This window comes from Crotalus tigris, unplaced genomic scaffold (genome assembly GCF_016545835.1).
Source record: "Crotalus tigris isolate CLP2741 ecotype Arizona unplaced genomic scaffold, ASM1654583v1 scf7180000019971.1508617, whole genome shotgun sequence".
NCBI lineage: Eukaryota > Metazoa > Chordata > Lepidosauria > Squamata > Viperidae > Crotalus > Crotalus tigris.
Window position 1 is genome coordinate 1182815 of NW_024097800.1, and position 21198 is coordinate 1204012.

At 40.3% G+C, this 21198-nt stretch overlaps 1 protein-coding gene across 3 annotated transcripts in view; it reads left to right on the forward strand.

Moving 5' to 3' along the window:
• Nucleotides 1-2138: 2138 nt before the first annotated feature.
• MGAT4C (MGAT4 family member C) overlaps nucleotides 2139-21198 on the forward strand; it is a 176668-nt gene continuing 157608 nt past the window's right edge. Inside the window, exons 1-2 of one of the 3 annotated variants that reach the window (XM_039365209.1) lie at nucleotides 2139-2694; nucleotides 9821-9881. In XM_039365209.1, the coding sequence (XP_039221143.1) occupies nucleotides 2557-2694; nucleotides 9821-9881 (199 nt within the window). In that variant the 5' untranslated portion in view covers nucleotides 2139-2556. Of the gene's footprint in view, nucleotides 2695-8095; nucleotides 8277-9820; nucleotides 9882-21198 lie in introns of those variants that run through there. The other 2 variants (XM_039365212.1, XM_039365213.1) reach the window with 2 other exon arrangements.

Here is a 21198-nt window from a genome sequence, read left to right on the forward strand (position 1 = left end):
ACATGCTGTGTTGAAAAGTACAAGAATATTTGGTTGCCAATTGAAGGTGCTAGTTGTCACCTTGAATTTCCTTGAAACACCTGCATGGTCCTGGAGAGAGGGAGGGACTGCCTTCTTCTGCATTAACCTCTCTAATCAAAATGAATCAGTCAGTTCCCCTGCTGACTGTATAAAATTGCCATCTGACAGGACTTTAGAAGCAGACATTTCTTATTGCCACTTCCCATTGTTTGAAATGTTCTTCTCATGGATTGTTTCTTCCTTCCTATGTTTAAGGAAAGCAATTAAAACCTGGATATCCCAACAGAAAAAAATAAATGTAGCTCAAGGTTGAATTGTGGATGCTGTCTGATGCTTGGTTGTTTGCTTGCAGACAATTGTTACCCAACTAAGTAACATTATCAGTATTAGTGAATGTCAGGTTTATTCCCTGTTCACATAGTAGCTTGCCCTGTCAGTTTGGCAGGGATATGGTTTCATCTTGGTAGTTCCTTGATTTAAGTATCATTTTCTGCTTGATTACTTGTCTGTTGTTAATTCCTGGTTATCTGGATGTTGGCTGGAGGGTATCTCTTCTGGTCTTTATTTCCTTCTTAGCTTTTTATTGTTTATTTTGAATTTTATGTAAACATGAATATGGCAGGTGTGTGATTTTTTTTATTATTTGATATTGCCAACTTTGTTTATATTATGGGTAGATTTATTATTTTATTCATTATTTTAGGTTGATCTAGTTATCTGTCCGGATCTTAAGGAACAGGCAGCATACAAGTGAAGTGAAATAAAATAATTCAATTCAATATTTAGACCCTTAACACTCCAATAGTTAGCAGACATACAATACATATTTAATCCTGCTCATAGATGTGTCACAAGATGCAGCCCCAACACTTCATTTGCATAACATTTGCCAGTCAACAAATCTCAGTTCAGCACATCTTCTGCACTGTTGTTATCTAGTGTGGTAATGAAACATTTATTACCCAAAAAGAAACTTGAAAAATTCTTACCACACAATACACCAACTCTAACATGTATAACACTAAATTATATTTATTTCCTACTATCACAATATAGACAGATATGTAGCATTCACTCAATAAATAGAAAGCCTTCTGGAAAACCTTCATATTAGCTTGCTTCCTAAAGGAAAATAATGTTGAGGTTTGTCAAGAGAGGTTGATCTATCTGAGGTGGCAGTCCTAAAAGTATTTGGCAACAAGCCATATTAATTATAGTTTTATAAGGCCATATAAAACTGATAGGTTAAAACCAGCACTTAAAATTGCACCAAGAAAACAATTTCATAAACACAGGTGTAATGTGCTCATAGCACTTAGCATTAGTTAATACATGACCTTCTACATTTTGAACCAACTTTAGTTTTCAGAGGTATATAAAGGCAGCCTCAGGTAGAGCACACTGCCTAATTTAACTAGTGGCAATAAGAGCATGAATTAATGTTGCAATTTAATTCAGTTTCCTGATAGACTCATGATGCACTAAATGAAATTGGGCAAAGGCCTTCAAGCCATAATCTTACCACCCGTACAGTAGAAGATGGACTCCAATATACAGACCTAGCAGTGGTGCTATCTTTTGGAGACAACATTAGATTGAACAGAAAATCAGCTGAATAAATAACAACTCTATCTTACTGGAATATAGCTTGCTTGGTTCAGCCTGTTTCTTTCCATTCAGACCTTAACAGCCAAGTTCAAGACTTCAGTGGAGTCACTGAAATGGTCCAAGTTGTATACTGTTATTATTTCAAATGGACAAATGAACTCTCCCAGTGATTTCATATGGATGTTAAAAATAGTAAGAAGAAAACCAGGTCCTGTGGCACTCTACATGTAAGAAGCTATTTGGGTAAAGTCTAACCAACTAAAACTACCCCTGGGAAAGGAGTAGATCCAATGGATCCTAGTTCCTCAATCTCAACCCCCAGAGATATTCTAGAAGGAGACCATTGTCGATCATATTGAAGACTCTGGGAGGTCTAATAGGATTGGAAAATATAAACTTTCTTATCGAGGTTAATCAAGTGTGACCAATATTGTTTCTATTCCACAACAGTTCTGAATTACAGCTGAAAATTGTCTAAATAATATTTTTTCCTAGGTATTCTGAAGTTGCTTCCTTATAACAGCCATAACAGCTGCAAGATGTTTCTCAACAGAAAAGGAATTTGACACCCTAAACAAGATATCCTCCCCAATGAAATAAGGGAGGAAAAGTAGAGCCTCTCTTATTGGGTTAGTGTAGGCTTAGATATGAGCTCAAACCCATCTATCTGGAATAACTTCTATCAGTTCTATCTCCTGGCAGTCCTCAGCAAAACAAGGAGAAAACAAACTGAACCAAGAGATATCATCAAAAACCAATCACGAACTTGGGTCCCTTCCTGTTGCCAGTGGCAACTGCCCATTGAATTATCAGAAAAATTCTCAAGAGTCCACAAGAATCCATAAAAGGCATCTGAAGTAGGCCATATGAAAGGACATGAGGTCAGAGTAAGCCAATCTTATTGTGACAAGTAAATTGTCAGATATTATGCTATACACTTCCAGATCATTAAACATCTGCTTCAAGGCAAGTTACAGTCTCCATGGAACTGGAGGGAACAAGAATGGGGAAAACTGGTCTTGTACAAAGCCAAATGCTCCTGGCAAGGATGAGCAATCTATTCAGGTAAGATGTACAGATAGAAATATTTATAAGAAAACCAAACTAACACTTTATCATGTTTCCCTATCACTATTGGCAACCAATTAAATGGAAAACAAAACAAAATGATTGGATTGTGCTTATTTATTTATAGGGCTAGGAATAACAGATTGGCCATTTTATGCTTAAAACCTTATTAATGCATTTGAACTAAAAAACTTTCCCAAGGAATGCTAGGGTTTGAATGAGGAAGATATTACATTGAAATATGTCATAGAAAAAAACAGAATATGTGGACTTTTGAACTTCTCAGATGAAAGAAAAAAGAAGCTGTAGCTGAGTGAACCAACCACACACTGATTTCTACCGAGAGTGTCTCTCTTTTTGACCTTGACTATTTATAGTAGTATATCTTCAGATGAATATAATTTGTGCATGTGATTGCCTAAACAGATTATTTATTTCATAAATAATTATTTTAATCATGGCTCATATCACCTTAACAATTACTATTTTTTATTTTTATCATTAATCATTAGAAACCTCCAAAGTTGGCATCCCCATTGTCTAAAATTAATCTTTTTGATCATTAATACATCATTTTGCATGGCAATGAATCTTTTTGTCTATATTTATATATTTCCACCTCCAACTCCACATTTTGAGCCAGAAATAAATGAGAAGTTTTCACTTCCACTTAAAGTACATTTTAACAAATAGCTTGCATCAGACCCTCCACAGAAAACAGTTGTTTATTATGTCTTCTGCATTTCAGGTCCTAAGTTTTTACAACTCTGTTAAAGAAACATGAGGCAATGATGGAGTGATTTATTGAACTTATGTCTAATTTTTCTATTTTTCACTTACCTGTGTCTTCTTTGTAGAGAATGAGAATGCTTAGCTTCAAAGCAAAACAAAACAAAACTGAAGGGATAGCCTGGATTCAGAACTAAATGTTGTGTTTGCAGTATTTCCTCAAACCTCAGGTTTAACCACATAAAGATCCTGAGAATGGAACAAATAGCTCAGCAAGAGTGGTTCATATAGTTGACGTTGGCTGATTTGTAAAAGCAAAGCAATTCTGAGCTGGTTAGTACTTAAATGAGATTCCTAAGAAAATACCAGGGCTGCAGACTATACTGGGAAATAAAAAAAATAATTTCTTGAAGAAAGCAATACCAAACCACTTCTGCGTTATTGAAAGAACTATAAAGTTGATAACAGGAATCAAAACTGACTTAAGGAAAGTTAGCAATGTTATTGGCAGTGCTGTATTCTGACTGGTTCAGTTCTGCATAAATTGTGCATAAGTTATCCATCCAATGTTTATATAAAACAAATTTTCATAACAAAAGAAACTCTTTTTAGTATATTTAGTGTATACAACACCAGCACATTGTTTTTGCAGTGAAGAACACTATCCATATCCTTCAGTGTTGATAGGTGAAGTGGTTCAAATGGCAGAGTCCATAGGGTAGACAGGGGGCCAGGATGACAATAGCTGTGTCACACTGCTGCAATCCAAGATTTTTAGACATTCTAAGTAAAGCAGCAACAGCCTCTCAGCACTGCTGGGTTCAAAACATTGCAAGGAGAAAAGTAATTAAAAAGCTGCTAGAGAACATTCCAGCACCAAAATAGGGCATATCACAGATAGGGTGTGGAGGAGTTGATCTGTGATCTTCTCAGCCCAAAACCAATCTAGCCATTAAGATGGCCTAATTTAGAATAACAATATTAATAAAATTCAAACAGACAAGCACCTGTCATGTAACACCCCAAGCTTAACAATTATCATTAAGAAAGACAATACTGGATTGGGGTTGCTACAAGTAGCTGGAGATAGCAGAATAGAAGAGATAGGAGAAAATCACAAAATACCAAGAGCTACAAATAAAAATAGAATAACAGTGGCAGTAAATAAATAAATAAAAGCTAGTACAAATTGTGAAAAGCACCTTGGGTGCAACCCCAAGGCAGCTGGAATACCATTTGAACACCATTAGTATTGATAACACAACCATCAATTAATAGAAAAAAATGGCTTTACTTGGAACAGGTGCATGCACATGCACACAGGCCTGCTATTTGTGTGAATTGAGCTGTGTGCATGTGTGTGAGCACCAGCCCGCTATTCATGTGGCCCAGTTGCAAATAGGCCATGGCCCAGTAGTGGGCCATGGCTCAGACGTTGTGGACCCCTGCACTAGACAAGTCATAGGTCATCCTTTCAAGATTGTTTCCTTACCTAAACAGAGAAACAGATTGACCACTGACATTATTGTTTTGGTTTTAAATGTTAAAAAGGAAACATCATTTTATTAAAGAAGGAATATGTATAGTAAGTTGTATATATGCTTTTTGTTTAACAAAGAATGCTTTTGATGACATTTGTGATTAATGTGCCATTCTTTAAAAATATTTTAACATTTAACTCCTTTTCTGAAATAGTTTTTTCTAAATAAATTAGCATATTCTCCTTGGTTTGTCCTTGTGTTTTATGTATAGTGAGAGCAAAGCATGAGTTTATTGAGGACCATTTATACTGAAGAGGGACCTCTCCACCTTCTCATACATTTTGCATAATTCTTGGAATTATGACAATGCCATTTTTGAATGCACCAGTGTTTATCTTTGGTACAATGAATTTGAATACCTCTTATTGCATGTACCAGTTCTTCAACACATTGATGGATCATGTGCTTCAATGCCACTTTAGGTAGCTCTGGACTTTTTGGGGGTTGGCATTTCAGTTTGCACAAATGTATCATAATCTTGTGGTCTTGACTTAGATTCTTCATCAAGCTCAGCAGACAGTGCAAATGAGGTAGACCCACTTGGGACAGGCCACATTTAACATGTGAGCAATACATCTACCGAACGGATTATGTGTTCCAGTGAAGTACTTCAGAAACAACTTTCTCTTCAAGATGGATACTTTTGTGATTAAATCTGGCTGATTAATTGGCTGCTGACTCAAAGAAAGATTCTCTTGTGCAGTATTTCTGGCCTATTTGGATTGCATGTCAATGTGAAAAATTAAGCACTGCCATATGCTCTATCTACTATACATCATGGTATCATAGCATCTTTCCATCGTCTAGTTAAAGAGAGGATGATGCACTTTTGGATTGTTTCTAAAATCATCATCATCATTCACTAGGTCAGACAGATTTCTCTATTCGTTGTTGATCTCAAGGTTGTTTGATTCATTTGGATGTAACTCAGCCTCCCACCTTCAGTCTTAGCAGCCATACCAACCACATATTGTTGGAATAGACATCCTCTGCTTAGAAGGTTATTAATCTCATTCTCAAGGTTAATTATTCAATATACATAATAATGTATTGCCATTAGTTTCTTGTTGTACATCATTTGAAGCTGATGGTGCCAGCCATCATCTCTAAGAGGAAAGAAAAGTATGCATTGAAAACTGTCATAGGAGTTTGAATGAGAGTCTGATATTATTTGCAAACTATCTTCTTGGTATTTGAACATAATGTGCCTTTATTGGTTCAGTTCCAGTGTTGTTTGTTATAATGACTGTGACTTTGTTGTCAATTTCTGCATTAAATCATCTTCCATGTTCAAATGGTGGTGTCCTGTCATGATCAGTGACAATGAAAGCTTCTGACATGTCTCAGATTTGTTTTTTGCAAGTGAAAGAGATGCAATGTGTGAATTTCTTTGTTGTAGTATTTTCTCTAATAATTCAACAATCTCAGTAATGAATTCCATGATTGTGGAGTAAACCCATTCTTAATTCTACATTATTTTGGGGATCCATGAGGTAAATTTGAATAAATTTGGCTTGTTGGTTATGATTTGGCATTAAAATGTCTGATGTAATGACAAATTTGCTCTTGAAAAGTCACAGAAGGGTTCCATCCTTTCCTTATTGGAAGGACATCTTTGGCACCAAGACATCTTTGGAAGAGGCAGTTGTATTGTCTGATGTTCTTCCTGAACCTGTTTGCAGTAGGTTCACCATTGCCATATAAAATTAGGCATTCACTAGATAGAGGTTGCAAATTGCCTATCCTGACCTTTCCCTTTATACGGCATAAATTGATGGTTTCTCCCAGGAATAGAAATGCATGACAATTAGGGCAGAAGTATTACATTGTTCAAGTCATGCATAGAGTATTATGTATGTGCCTGAACAATGATGAGACTGATGTGCATATTTTTGTGCCAGAGAAGAGCACATAAAGCAGTAAAAATATCCAGGCCTTTCTTCATGTATCTTAAAATTGTTGCTTCTTTAAGATCCATATAATGAGTTAATTCATTGCTCCTGGCTAGAGAACGGAGCAAGGGATTGTGAGACTGGCTGGGAAACTGTCACAGGATGTCAAACATGAAGATCATGTGATTTCAGCAACAGCCACATAGCACAGGAGTAATCAATAGCACTGAATCAGCCATATCTTTCCCAAATTTCATTCCTTCATGAGTCTTGGGTTTTGGACATCTTCTGTAATTTAATTCATTTGAACATCTTAGTTCAAAAATTATTGGTCTATGATGCACTGTTTCATCCAGGTACTGATAATGATAGTTTTAGAGGTATGTGTATGTGTGTTTGTGTGTGTGCTGATCATAAGGGGAAGGAAGATGTTTAGATGACAACTAGAGTGATGGCAATGTAATATACAGTATGTGCAAGAACACAGTTGGGAGACTGAACAATAAATATGATGTTGAATTCACTTCTGGGAAGGTAGAATCTTCTGACTGACTTTGGATGGCGATTTTGATCAATTCTAAGATCATAGAATTGCAATTTGAACTTTATCTTTTCATTTAATTTGACTATAAAATATTTGAATTCAGATATATACAGATGAGAACTTTTTATCTGAGCATTGATTACATTGACAAAAATATATAGAAGTCCAGTTCTGGCTTCAACAACCTTAATTATAACCATGCTTACAAATTATTTGCAAACCATGCTTACCCTACTGTTTTTTTTAAGCATGTTTTTGTCAGCAAGCTTATGCCAAAAGAGAAGACAACTCTCTAAATGCAATGGTTCGTAATGTGTTATCTTTCCTTTAATATCCATTCTCTATGAGATTGTGATTACTACTGTCATTTAGTAAACAGAGTGTAGGAATGCAATTACCAAAGCCTTAATTGTATAAGCAAATTAGGAGGATTAATTGCCTCCTACCCCCCCCCCCCACACACACCAGTGTCTTGTTTTCTCTCTTTAATCAATATGCACCTGTTACTCTCTTTTCTCAGATTGGAGGATATCTGAGCATCTAGACCCATTCCCAAATGAACAGCAATCCTGCTCAAATTTGCAGCTGCCAGCTTAGGGTTAAGATATGAATCCAGGTAACAGAAACCAATGAGAGTACACCCAGTTGATGTTTGTGACATCATCCTACAGTCAGAGTACATAGAACAGCTGAGGTAGCTTTCAGCTTCAGTTCCAGTGCTATTATAATGGGTGTTTACATCTCTTCATTGAGAGCCAATTATTTTGCTTTTGTGTGAGGCCCGAGAATCACTTGTGTTGCCTGCCTGCACAAAGCCTCATTCACAAAGCCTCAGTTGGATGCAGCTGAACAAATTGCTTTTTCTACTCGGTGGTAAGAGAGTATTCTGCTTTTATCTTCTTTTGCAAAATGAAGGTGATGATGGATATCTGTTGATGCCTAAGAAAAAGGAGCTAGATTTAGAATCCCGGAGCTCCTGCTGCTATGTTTAAATATAGCCTTTGTTATGAAAAGGTTAATTTTTAAAGAGAAAAAAAAAAAAACACGTGTGCCTGCTTGCCTGCCTGCTTGTCTGCCTGCCTGCCTGCCAGAGTGAAATTCCAACAGCATGACAAGCCTATGCATATTTTGCTAAATATTTGGCACTCTCTGAATAAATCTGTAATTCTGATCAGTTACTTGCTGTAGTTTTCTGCCTGTTCTTTGTATACACTTTAATCCCTTCAGTGAAATGTATGGAAAAGCTTTTGTATGTAGAAGAATAATTTTACATCAAACTTTTTAAAAAAATGTTCTGGAGTAATTTTGTATCAGTAATATGACTGTGATAGTCATGATTACCAAATATGTTGTTTGTCTTTCTTCTTTATGAGAAGGTATACAAGTTGTGTATCCCTTATGATCAATATGTAGAATATACAGCCTGAGAGCAGTAGTGAAATGTCAGTTTTCTATGTATACGTATGTGGAAATATATTTGTGTATTTGTTTATATGTGCGTTTAAACATTGCTGTCTATCTATCATGTGCAAAGTAAAGCAGTGGTGATTATCTGTGATTGTTCTTTATGAGTCTACTTATATATATACCCAGCTCATTTTGCAAGAGAGTAAACACATGTAAAGCTCCCAAACTGAGGTGTATTTAAGAGATTAGCTGCGATACTGACTCTGACAAATCAGATACAATAAATGTTTAATTGACTGAGGGAGTTGAAGGCTACTGTCTGAACAATCCAATAACCAGATTAAATAATCCAGTAGTATGAATAATAAGAACTAAACAGCAGACCAAAATTAATATAGAAGTTGAATTTCTATTTATATAAGAAAGATTTGATTATATTGAATATTTACCACTTACCTTCTGGCTGCATTTTTAAACTAATCTGTGAAACTACAGTAAAAGTTGTTTTCTAATTACTGGAACTTTTATGATGGAATGCCAATTACAATTCCATTACTACTAATCAATATCTATGATTTAGGTTGAGATATTAATGCTTTAGGAGTTGCACTAAATTGAAATTAAAGATTGTTACTAAAAAAATTGTTTGCAAACATCAACTTGCTTACTCATTTTTCCTTGTCCCAGAAGTGTTTTCACAGCTGCTTAAATTATTTACCACACCTGATTTAACTGTTTTGGTACATACATGTCCCAAAAATATATGCTCAATGGAATAAAATGGTTTATATACAGATATATATGACAGATAAATATCAGATTGTAACAAGACTTCAGTTATTGAATTTTCTCTGTTCCTATCATGAAAATAATAATCAGTGAGTGGCATCCTGGCTAATGATTTAAGCAAGGAGACTCACAAAACTATGACATTGGATGATGAGTGAGAATATAGATTGAATCAAAACTTATGGAGATGAGATCACATAACTATCTTATTACATTTCCAGATCCCAGATTTTCAGTGTGAATGGATATTTCCCCACTTCACAGCCCAAACATCTGGAGATGGTAAGCAAAACCTGTAATGTCATTTTGCTTCAAAAAAGTATGAGGATGTGAAGGCAGCCCTTGTTCATCCAATCATGGGCCATATATAACACCTCTGAATCTTTTTATTTATCTCTGCTGTTTATCCCTGAACAAGCACATATTTATTTATGGAATATTATGTATTTATAACACTATAATTAAAATTTACTTTAAAAGCTTTGGTTAGTAGATGTGAAGGAATGTCTAATAGATTTTGGAAAGAGGCAGCAAGACAATTGAGGAATAAAACAGGGCTCTTACAGAAGAGATTCTGAGTCTGGGGGAGGAGGGAGAATCAGAGTTACTCTGCCTTAGTTAACTAAAGAAATTTTTTGCAAGAGAATCACTCTGGAAGGTGTTCAAAATTCTGTTCCATTACCTATTAGCAATGAAGATATTTCCAAAAGTCTAAGTGGTTCTTCTTTCCTGAATTTGCAGGGCTTGACATTAATTTTGAAAGCCTCCTAAGTACTACACAACTCACAATGTAATTAAGGTGGAATCATTCTGAGCCTCCCAAACTTCTTTCCTCTCTGGACTATCTTCTGTAATAACCCAATTTCTTCCTTAATTATTTTGCTGGTTTTCTCTGTTTGTATAGTCTGTTAGGCAGTTTGTTTGTTTCTAGCTTTTTTGTGTTATGAATGATTCCAGGTTTTTTTGAGAGAAAGGTGATACATAATATAGCAACAATATCAGAAATATTTATTTTACAGCAAAAACATTACTTTTCCTTCATGATCAAAATGGCTATTAGGATGAAACTATTGAAGCAATAATTTAGGACCTGCTTGCTAGCTTCTCATGTCTATGATGTTTATTGAGCAAGAAATAGAGCTACTTCACTTAGAACCCTAAGGCTGTAATCTTATATCCACTTACTCAGTGGGATTTCCTTTTGAGTAGAAATATATAGCATTGCAGTATTAGCCAACTGAAGGAGAAACAGATATATCCATACATCATTTCACCCCATCATAACCATAATGGCTCTCTGAGTCAGATTTCATATACTGGATTTATAGCTGGGATCTTAAGCATTTTAGACAAAAATGTAACTCCCAAACAGCATTCTACTTCTACTGCTAATATATTAGAGGAAAGGAAAATCATTGTGCTTTTTCTGCATGAATAAATCGACCCCATCCCTCTATATTTTGCATCAGGATATTTTATAAGCTCATCAACATCAGAAATGAGATCAATTGTTGTGGATGATGATATTGCTTTTAAGTATGAGAAAACAGAATGTGATGCTGTTAGAGTGGTAGAGTAATAATAGATAGACTGAACTCAAAACCACAGTCCATAACACTTACTCAATGACTTAAGCCACACATGTCAAACTCAGGATGTCCCATGACATCATGCAACGTATCGGAGCTTTTTCCCCATTGCCAGCAATGGGGTGGGTGTGGTTTCCTGATGACACATCCAGCCTGTGGGCTGGCAGTTTGACACCCCTGACTTAAGCTGTTGCTTACTTTAAAATCTCACAAGTTTAAGAATGAATTATGTATGGTGTCCTAAGGGGAAAAATAAGTAAGACAGAAAGTAATAATAAAATTATTAATAACAATCCATACATCATTAGCAGGATTTCAGGAGATAATCTAGTTTCTCAGATCTAATATTTCAGAAGTTTGGAATGATCTCCAGATATTATTGAAGAACAACTGCATGCAATCCCACCTAGCATGACCAATGATAAGGGATTTGTGATTTGTAATTTGACAATCATTTGGTTCTCTATTTGCACAAAAGTGTAATATAGAGACCATGTGATTAGGAATCACTCACAATTTTATTCTCCATGATTTTTATAATTCCATTTTAATGTTGCCCACTTGGGCAGCCATTACTTACATATGCCTACCTATTCTGCTGAACAAACCTGCATAAGATCAGGTCCCAAAACATATTTATAGAAATTATACATCTTAAAAATATGTAACAATTTATGTAAAAGAAGTGCCACATTATGTTGAATACTATTGTTATTATTAGTTTTAGTTCCTATCTATCATAAGGATTTTATGCTATTTTCTACAATATTTAAAAGAACTGTTTGAAAAAATGTGTAATAATAAATATCCTGAATAAATATTATATTTTTCAGAAGATGTATAGATAAAGATTTTATAAATACATTTATTTTTATTTATATATAGAACAGATATAAATAGAAGTTAGTTATTCTGTCTTTTTGTATATGAAACATTCCCATAGCAAATGGGAATTAAAACAGCTCAGTCATGTTTTGGCATCTATTTTCATTCATGTTTCCACTAAGTCTTTAAAAAGACAAATTCTTATTGTGATTCTCCCGTGTTGGGAGATACACTAGCAAAGTTACATTGTGGATTTTTTAAGCATTTATGCATCACTTTTTATATTTATATGATGATTTGGCCTTGGAGAGATCAGGATTTGTGGTAGTTATTCTGTCTTTTTGTATGTGAAACATTCCCATAGCAAATGGGAATTAAAACAGCTCAGTCACGTTTTGGCATCTATTTTCATTCATGTGTCCACTAAGTCTTTAAAAAGGCAATTTTTTATTGTAATTCTCCCATGTTGGGAGATATACTAGCAAAGTTACATTATGGATTTTTTTAGCATTTATACATCATTTCTTATATTTATATGATGATTTGGCCTTGGAGAGATCAGGGTTTGTGGTAAATCCAGAAAGGATTAAATTCTAAAGGGTGAACAAATAACAGGAACTAAGTATTTTAAAGATTAGAGCATACTACAAGCCAATGTTTAAGAGTACTGATACCATTAAAACTAAACTATATGTTTAGTCTGCTCGTTTGTATCTGCATCAAATTCAGGTTTTCTGAATTTACTTTTAAAGCTAATGTAACTTAGGAGCCAAATAATTTTAAGAAACATTCAACCAATTTTCTCATATTGGTTTCCAAATGGGGATCTTAGCCATATTTTATATTTCTATGAAAAACCAAGTCTTATCTATTATCTACTATGGAAACTTCCTTTCCTAATGCTAATTCTACCACAGGTTCATGGAATCAATGAAACAGAATTATAGAATCATGAGTTGAAAAAGGGGCATTGTCTTACCTGAACGTCTTTTCTCAGCATGATGATGGAGAATCCACGGATGGGTTGTCTTAATCTATCTGCTCCAATTGGACTAAGTCTGAAATTGGTAACGCCCCCTCTGTGCCAAGTGCACCCCAGTTTTAGACTAAGGCGATACCCAGACTTTAGTCCGACGCGTCTGAACAAATGGGAACCAGGCCAACTGACCTAATGGGAGGGAGTGGATTCTCCATCATCATGCTGAGAAAAGGCGTTCAGGTAAGACAACGCCCCTTTCTCCAGCATGATTGGATGGAGAACCCACGGATGGGACATACCAAAGCCCTGTGTCCCTAGGGTGGGGAATTAGATTGGGCCTGGGTCCCATCCAATGTTAATGCGTGTTCTAGTACCTTGCGGCCAAATGAAGCCGTAGAAGATGCGTATACATCCATCTTGTAGTGACAGACAAAGGAGGAGGGCGATGCCCATGTTGCTGCCCTACAAACTTCCTCTATGGATGCCTGGGTAGACCAGGCTGCTGTAGTGGCTGCGCCCCTGGTGGAATGGGCCGTGATATGGCTGGGAGCTTGAAGTGACTGAGTCTGGTATGCCAGAGAAATACAAGCTCTAATCCACCTGCCTATAGTGGGTGAGGAAACCTTTTGTCCTAACGACGAAGGGTGAAATGACACAAACAGAGCCTCAGTCTTGCGGAAGGATGAGGTCCTCTGTATATAGCAATATAAGGCCCTACGAACATCCAATCTGTTCCACTGAGCCTCTGTGTCATTAGATGGGTTCGGACAGAAGTCCGGCAAAACTGTGTCCTGGGACCTATGATACAAGGAGTTGACCTTGGGCACGAAAGAGGGATCTAACCTGAGAGTAACCCTGTCCATATGGAAAATACACAGGTTTTTTCTTACTGACAGGGCAGCCAGCTCAGAGATCCTTCTGGCTGAAGTTATAGCAACCAGAAATGCCACCTTCATTGATAATTGTTTGAGCAAACAAGTGTCAATAGGCTCAAAGGGTGGTGAGACAAGAGCCTGTAGAACCTGATGAAGGTCCCAGGAGGGATATCTATGTACCGTTGGTGGTCTGGCATTGTTAGCTCCCTTTAGGAAGGAGCGTATCATAGGGTGCTGTGTTAAGGATTCCTTGCCACAGGAAATAACCGTGGCAAGTGCTGCTACCTGCCTACAGATGATGCTTGTGGAAAGCCCTTTGTCCAGACCATCCATCAGGAACTCCAAGATAACTGGCACTGCAGCCTGTAAGGGTTCAATTTTGTGAGCTAAACACCAATTACAGAAGCTTTTCCACATGGCATCGTATATTCTATTCGTCGAGGGTCGCCTGGATTGCTGGATCATGGCTATGACCCTTGACGAATATGCGTCTAGGCCTAAGGCCTGCCTCTCAAGTGCCAGACGGTTAACTGGAGCCATTGAGGGTCCTGATGATGTAACTCCCCCTGAATGAGGGAGATCCGATTGGCTGGAATCCTCCATGGAAGGGATGCGGAGAGCTCCATCAGGTCGGCGAACCAAGATCGTCTCGGCCAATGCGGGGCGACCAGGAGGACCTCTGCTTGTTCACGAAGGATCTTCCTGATCGTGGCAGGTAGAAGGAGCAGGGGAGGAAAGGCATAGAGCAGTTCCCTGGGCCAGGGACTGCGGAGTGCATCTGTCCTTCCGCTGATGGAGACGGGAATCTGGAAAGGAATCTGGGAACCTGTGAGTTGGCTGGGGAGGCAAACAGATCTAGGGTTGGGGAACCAAACCTGTCCACGATCTCTCTGAAGATCTTCGGATCCAGCTGCCATTCGGAATGGTCCACGGTGGCTCTGCTCAGTGAGTCCGCCTGCTGGTTGGCCACTCCGGATATGTGCTCCGCCCTGATGGAGGCAAGATTCAGTTCCGCCCAAGACCCCAGCAATCTGGCCTCCTGCATGAGAGGCTTGGACCTTGTTCCCCCCTGTCTGTTGATATGAGCCTTGGCTGTGATGTTGTCGGTTAAGACCAGGACGTGCTGGCCCTGTACTAAGCTGCTGAATCTCTTTAGGGCCATGTGTATGGCTTTTAGTTCCAGCCAGTTTATATTGTCCTTTAGATCCTGCCTGGACCACTGACCCTGGGCCCAGTGTGTGTGGAGGTGTGCCCCCCACCCAAATAGGCTTGCATCTGTGGTGATGGTGATCCTGTCTGGTTCTTTGAATTCTGCTCCCCGTGACAGTGCCGGAGAGTCCCACCAACGAAGGGAGTTCAACACCGCCTGTGGAACTCGGACCTTCTGGTGGGATGTGCTGGTATGAAGTCTCTGGAATGGAAGGAGAAGCCACTGTAATTCTCTGGCATGGAGACGTGCCCATGGCACAATTTGCACGCAGGACACCATCTTCCCTAGTAGTTGTGAAAGGGATGCCAATGTGACTACTCTGTCCCTTCGGATCCGATGTACAAGAGTCTGGATAGAGTTCCGTCGGTCCTGAGATAGGTAGACCGTGCAGTTGTTTGTGTCTATAACTGCGCCCAAATGGAGGAGCCGAGTTGTTGGTACAGTATGACTTTTCTGGAAATTAACAGAAAAACCGTGCTCCTGCAAAACTTTGATGGCTAGGGCGAGGTCTGCTTGGGCACTTTGCCATGATGATGACTGAATTAGAATGTCATCTAAATAGCATTGAACTCTGATGGGAATTTGTCTAAGGTGGGCTGCAATCACTGCCAGTACCTTTGTAAATACTCTCGGTGCGGATGAGAGGCCAAATGGAAGGGCTCTGTACTGGTAGTGGCGTCGGGTATAACTGAATCTGAGGAATTTGCGGTGTCCAGGAAAAATGGGAATGTGCAAATATGCCTCAGTCAGGTCTATGGAGGTAAGAAAGTCACCTTGCCTGACGCTAGCCAGGATTGATTGAAGTGATTGCATCTTAAATTTTTTATACTTCAAGTAGAAGTTTAGACCTTTTAAGTCCAAGATCGCCCTCCAGCCCCCTGAAGTCTTGGAAATGACGAAGAGGTTTGAGTAAAACCCTCGTCCTTCTTGTTCTTGTGGAACTGGTTCAATTGCTTGTATCTGCAATAAGTGGGCTATTGCCTCTGACATAAGTTCAGCTCTGGCCCTGTTCGTTGAAATAGGACAAGAGCTGAACCTGTCAGGTGGATGGGAACAAAATTCTAGTCTCAGACCTTGGGAGACGGTGTCTAACACCCATGCATCCGTAGTAGTGGCCGCCCAAATGCTGGAATAGAGGGCCAGCCGACCTCCTATGGGAGGTGAGGCTGCAGGTTCACTTGCCTCGCTTGAAGGAGCGGCTCCCTGCACCTCGAAAGGACCGCTTGGTCTGGAACTGTGATCTGCCTCTGTATGCTGAACGATCTTGTTGTCGTTCCTGTCTCTGAAAGGAGAGGCGAGAAGCCTGGGCCCAGTCCCAGGATGGCGCTGGCCGAAAGGGCTGCCCTCTGTAGTTACTCTGCAACAATTTCCCCCAGCGTCTATCTCCCCTCCTTGATGTATTAACCAAGGTCTTGCGTTTATCCTTACCTTCGGTTAGGTATGGCTCTAGCGCCTTACCAAAGAGATGTCCACCTGTGTAAAGTTTAGAGGCCAGATGCCACTTGGCCTTGGTGTCTGCTCGCCAGTTTCTGAGCCAGAGGAGCCTTCGTGCTGAAATGTCTGCCGTGATGGTCCGGGCAGTGTATCTGGCCGTGTGTAAGGAGGCATCGGCTAGATACTGGGACGTAGCCACCAACTTACCCAGATTCTGGTGGGCTCTGAGCTGGTCCAGAGGGATTATGTCCTGGAGCTCCCGTAACCACAGGACCGAAGCCCTGGCAAAGAAGGCCATGGAGGTTGCCGCCCTCGTTGCCCAGGCTGATGCCTAGTGGGCTCTGCGTAGGGCGGACTCGATCTTCTTGTCCTCTGCCCTTAGTGCCTCATTTATGTCCCCAGGGATGTTGGACTTGGGAAACAATGAGTTCAAGGGCTTATCAATCTCAGGAATCTCCAAAAGGGAGGTCAGGGAAGGAGCAACATTGAACAATGTTCTCTCTACTGCACCAGGGCTCGAGGGGGATCCTAGGTTCTCCCATTGTTTTTGGACTATATTTAGAAAAAGGGGAGGGCAGGGAATATGATTTTGTGAGACAGAGGGCTCCGTGTATATGGCATGGGGACCCTGGGATGTTGGTGGGGTCTCCTGTTCTTGGGCGAGGTTTGCAGTAGTGCAGGCCTTGAGTAGCAGGGAATTGAAGAAGGAATGGTCAAAGAGACCGACAGGAGGGGTGGGTTCGGATGGGGCGAGGCCCTCATCATCAGACAAAATCAGGCCATGTTGTTCAGCTCCTGTAGATTCCAGATCCGATGCGGGATCATCCATCCAGTCGGGAGATTGTGAATGATGTGTGGTCTGGGGGGGGTGGCTGTGGGGTGTTGGAGGCCATAAATTGAGCCACAGCCTGGGCTATCATGGACTGGAGGAAGTTCGGGTTCAGGGCCTGGTTCTCAGGAGGGCGAAGCCCTGCTGCAGTGGGGGTGAATGTGGCCTGGGGCCCTGAAGTGTCCTGACCGGTTATACCCCTCCCTGAAGCCACTGTTAGGTTTGAATCTGACTCGGGAATTCCCCTGGGGGGAGACCAAGCCCCTGGGGCTGAGGCACTATGTGAAGAAAGGGGCTCAAAAATAGACCTTCCCATCGTGCCTGCCAGATCTGGGGAGACCGCTCTCAGTCTTTGGCACCCTTCCTCCCTCTGTGGTTCCCTGCTTGGCTGGGCTCGCTTGGTGGTGCTCTTTCCACTTGCCTCTGATTGGCGACTCCTCTTGGCCGGCTCGCTGCCTCTCTCTGCCATGATGAGTTGCTCTGGTCTCAACCTTGGCAAAACGCCCCCCCTCGGCGCTGTACTTCACCAAGGGAGTCTACAGAGATAATTCAGCCCAAGAGGGGGGAGGGCGGGGAATTGATGGGCACCCCGATCACTTGGGATCGATCAGGCCCTCCCCGGTTGAAGCTGCTCTCTCAAAGAGCTGGCCACCGATGATCGAATACTGCCTTCAGGAGAAAGTTACAGGCAGTCTGGGCCCCAGCCACACACAAAATGGCCGCCGAGGGCTTTAGCCACGCACAAAAAGGGCCTCCGAGGGCTTCAGCCACACACAAAATGGCCGCCGATGACTTCAGTCACAAACAAAATGGCCGCTGAGGCTTCAGCCACAAACAAAATGGCCACCGAGGCTTCAGCCCCACTCAAAATGGCCGCCGAGGGCCTCAGCCACAAACAAAATGGCCACCGAGGCTTCATCCCCACACAAAATGGCCGCCAGTGACTTCCGCCACTCACAAAATGGCTGCTGAGGGCCTCAACCACATACAAAATGGCTGCCGGGGGCTTCAGCCACACCCAAAATGGCCACCGGAAGAATGCCTTGAGGCCTAGGGTCTAAGCTGCGACGAGCCCTCGTTCGGGTGAATCGCCTGGGCTCCTAAAGCAGCTGGTGGCATGTGATTAGGCCGGCTGGAAAAGCTGTTGTCCAAGGCCTGACAGGCCCAAATTCTCACCTGCTGCTGTCTGCTGGGGCCGAGGGACCTGGGAAGGCTCCCTGCAGGCCTGACGAGGCTTCTTAAATCGAAGGTTTGATCTTGCTGTCCCTAACTGAGGGAAAACAAACAAGGGGAAAGTTTCTCCCCCCCCAGAGGGAGAGGGTTGTGAGTCTGTCAGCCTGAATAGGCTTCAGACAGGGATAATTGATCCTTCTTCTAGATATAATCGATTCTGAATCAATAATAAAATAACAATAATAATAGCCTGAGCTAAGTAATTAAATAGAATTAAACAGTCTTCTGCTCCAGGAGCAAAGACAAAACGCGTCTTAGAGCAAAGAGACTAAGTCTAAAACTGGGGTGCACTTGGCACAGAGGGGGCGTTACCAATTTTAGACTTAGTCCAATTGGAGCAGATAGATTAAGACAACCCATCTGTGGGTTCTCCATCCAATCATGCTGGAGAATGCCTTTTTAGACTATGAAGTTCCACCGACCTCCAGTGAAAGAATTCCAACTAAAACATTGCTGACAAATGGCAATCCAGCTTCTGTTTAAACATATTCAATAAATATAAGTGCATTACTTCATGATAATTAATCATCAAAGTACTCTTACTCTTTCTCTTAACATTCAAGCAGAATATATTTTCTTTTACTTTGAGACAATTATTCAAATCCTGCATTCTCTCACAATCTGGGATGATTTTGGTTTTATTCTATGTGATAGTGTTGTAATATCCTACTTAGTCTTACATTCTCAAGATTAAACTTATTGATGTCCCTCAATTCTGAATGAAGTTAAAGACTCTTCAACTTGTCAATCTTCTGTGAATCTTCTGTGAATTCTTCAGATGAAAAGAAAGAAGTATTATATTGCCCCTTATTCCAGTCCCTTCCTCACAAATGGCACACATTGTAAGAGCACATAATAAATTGAGGATTACAAAATGACCTTATTATTCAAATAACATACCTTTATTTGATGGTCCATATTCTATTTTCTTGGTTTAAATTTATGTATGTATTTGGAACTTTTAAATATTGCTATGTACCAAAACATATTTAAAAATATAATAAAAATATCAAAAGATTTTGGGGGGTTGATTCAAAAATTTTGGTCCTAATAATGTGCTTAATTATACAACTATGTATCTTAAAAGCCACGATGTTAACTTTGTTTACCACAATGCAGATCTCATTCCTGCTTCTGAAGTGGGCATACATTTGCTTTTAGATTCTGAAATATGATATACTAGCCTGCTTTATTATTCTTTAAAAAGTATTCCATAAGGTTACCAGCTACTTAAATATTTCATGTTTGTAACAACACTTCATTGCATCTCTATTCTCTTTCTCTCATACAAACACAAATATAAGAAAGCATCAAGGTTCAACTTTCAAGGACCATGCTTCTTTACCTGTTAAATAGAAAAAAAGGGAGGCCTGCATTTATTTACCTATTTTTTTAATTTGGTGAAATTAGATCCAACTATCATGTGACTCATGTTTTAGATTACTTTTTTTTGGCTGATGGCCAAATATTCTCCTTGAAATGTAGACCGCATTCTGTTCACCCCAAGCCAGGTTACATACATCTTGGCATCTTAACTTTAGATGATAGGTGTTGTGTCCTGAGCCTGCAAAAGCAGGCTCAGGACATTGCATTGGTCCCGGACATTCCAAAAGCTGCCCGGGACCAGACAGAGTGGTGCCAGCCTTGCGCGCATGCGCAAGGCGTGAAAATGCTCTATTCCTATTGGTTGACATTGTCCGGGTTTCTGGCCATATAAAAAGGCCTGCGTGCTTTTGCTTTTGCTTGGTTGTTGTAGAAGGAGAATAAAGTGTTTGTTCAGCATCACCATGTGTCTTCATCATCCGCACGCGAATGAAGTACACAACTCTGGCACCGAAGGTGGGATCCTTTGCAAGCTGGAACAAAAGAGTTGAAGACTTACCCAGGAAATCCTGAAGAGGGGAAGACGGTGTCTGAATCAGCATCCCAGCCTGCCAGTGCAGCGTTGCTGGAAGTTGAGCTCGGCTAAAGGACCCAACAGCAGCTTGTAGAGGAAGCGAGTGGTGAAGGTCATAAAGCTTACGATGTCAAAGATTGGCCGATTGACTGATTTCGATGTCTCCCACCCAGAGAGATGGAATTCCTACGTAGCACGGGTGGAGAATTACTTCCAAGTAAATCAGATTAGAGAAGATGGCCTGAAGGCAGCAACTCTTTTGTGTGCCTGTGGACAAGAAGCTTTTGATATTGCAGAAAATCTGGTGGCCCCTGCACCTCTGGAGTCAGTAACATATGCTGACTTGAAGAAAATGTTGAAGGAACATTTCCAGCCGAAGTTATCCATTATTGCTTGGAGGCACATGTTCAAGCAGAGAGATCAGAGACCAGGTGAATCTGCTGCGGACTTTATTGTGGTCTTAAGGCAAGCAGCCAGACCTTGTGAGTTCAAGGATCTGGAAGAGAGGCGGTGAAATCGTTTTGTCTGTGGCTTAAGGAGCAAAGACTTACAACAAAATTTTTTTGCAAAAGCAGATGTCTCCTTCCAAGATACGTTGCAAGAGATGGCAGCTGAGGAAGCAGCAGGCAGAGCTGTGAAGGCCTTGTGCCTTGCTAGGAATCCTCTAGACACATCTACAGTCCATCAAAAGGACATTCGAGAAGGATCAGAAGAGGATCTTGAAGAGG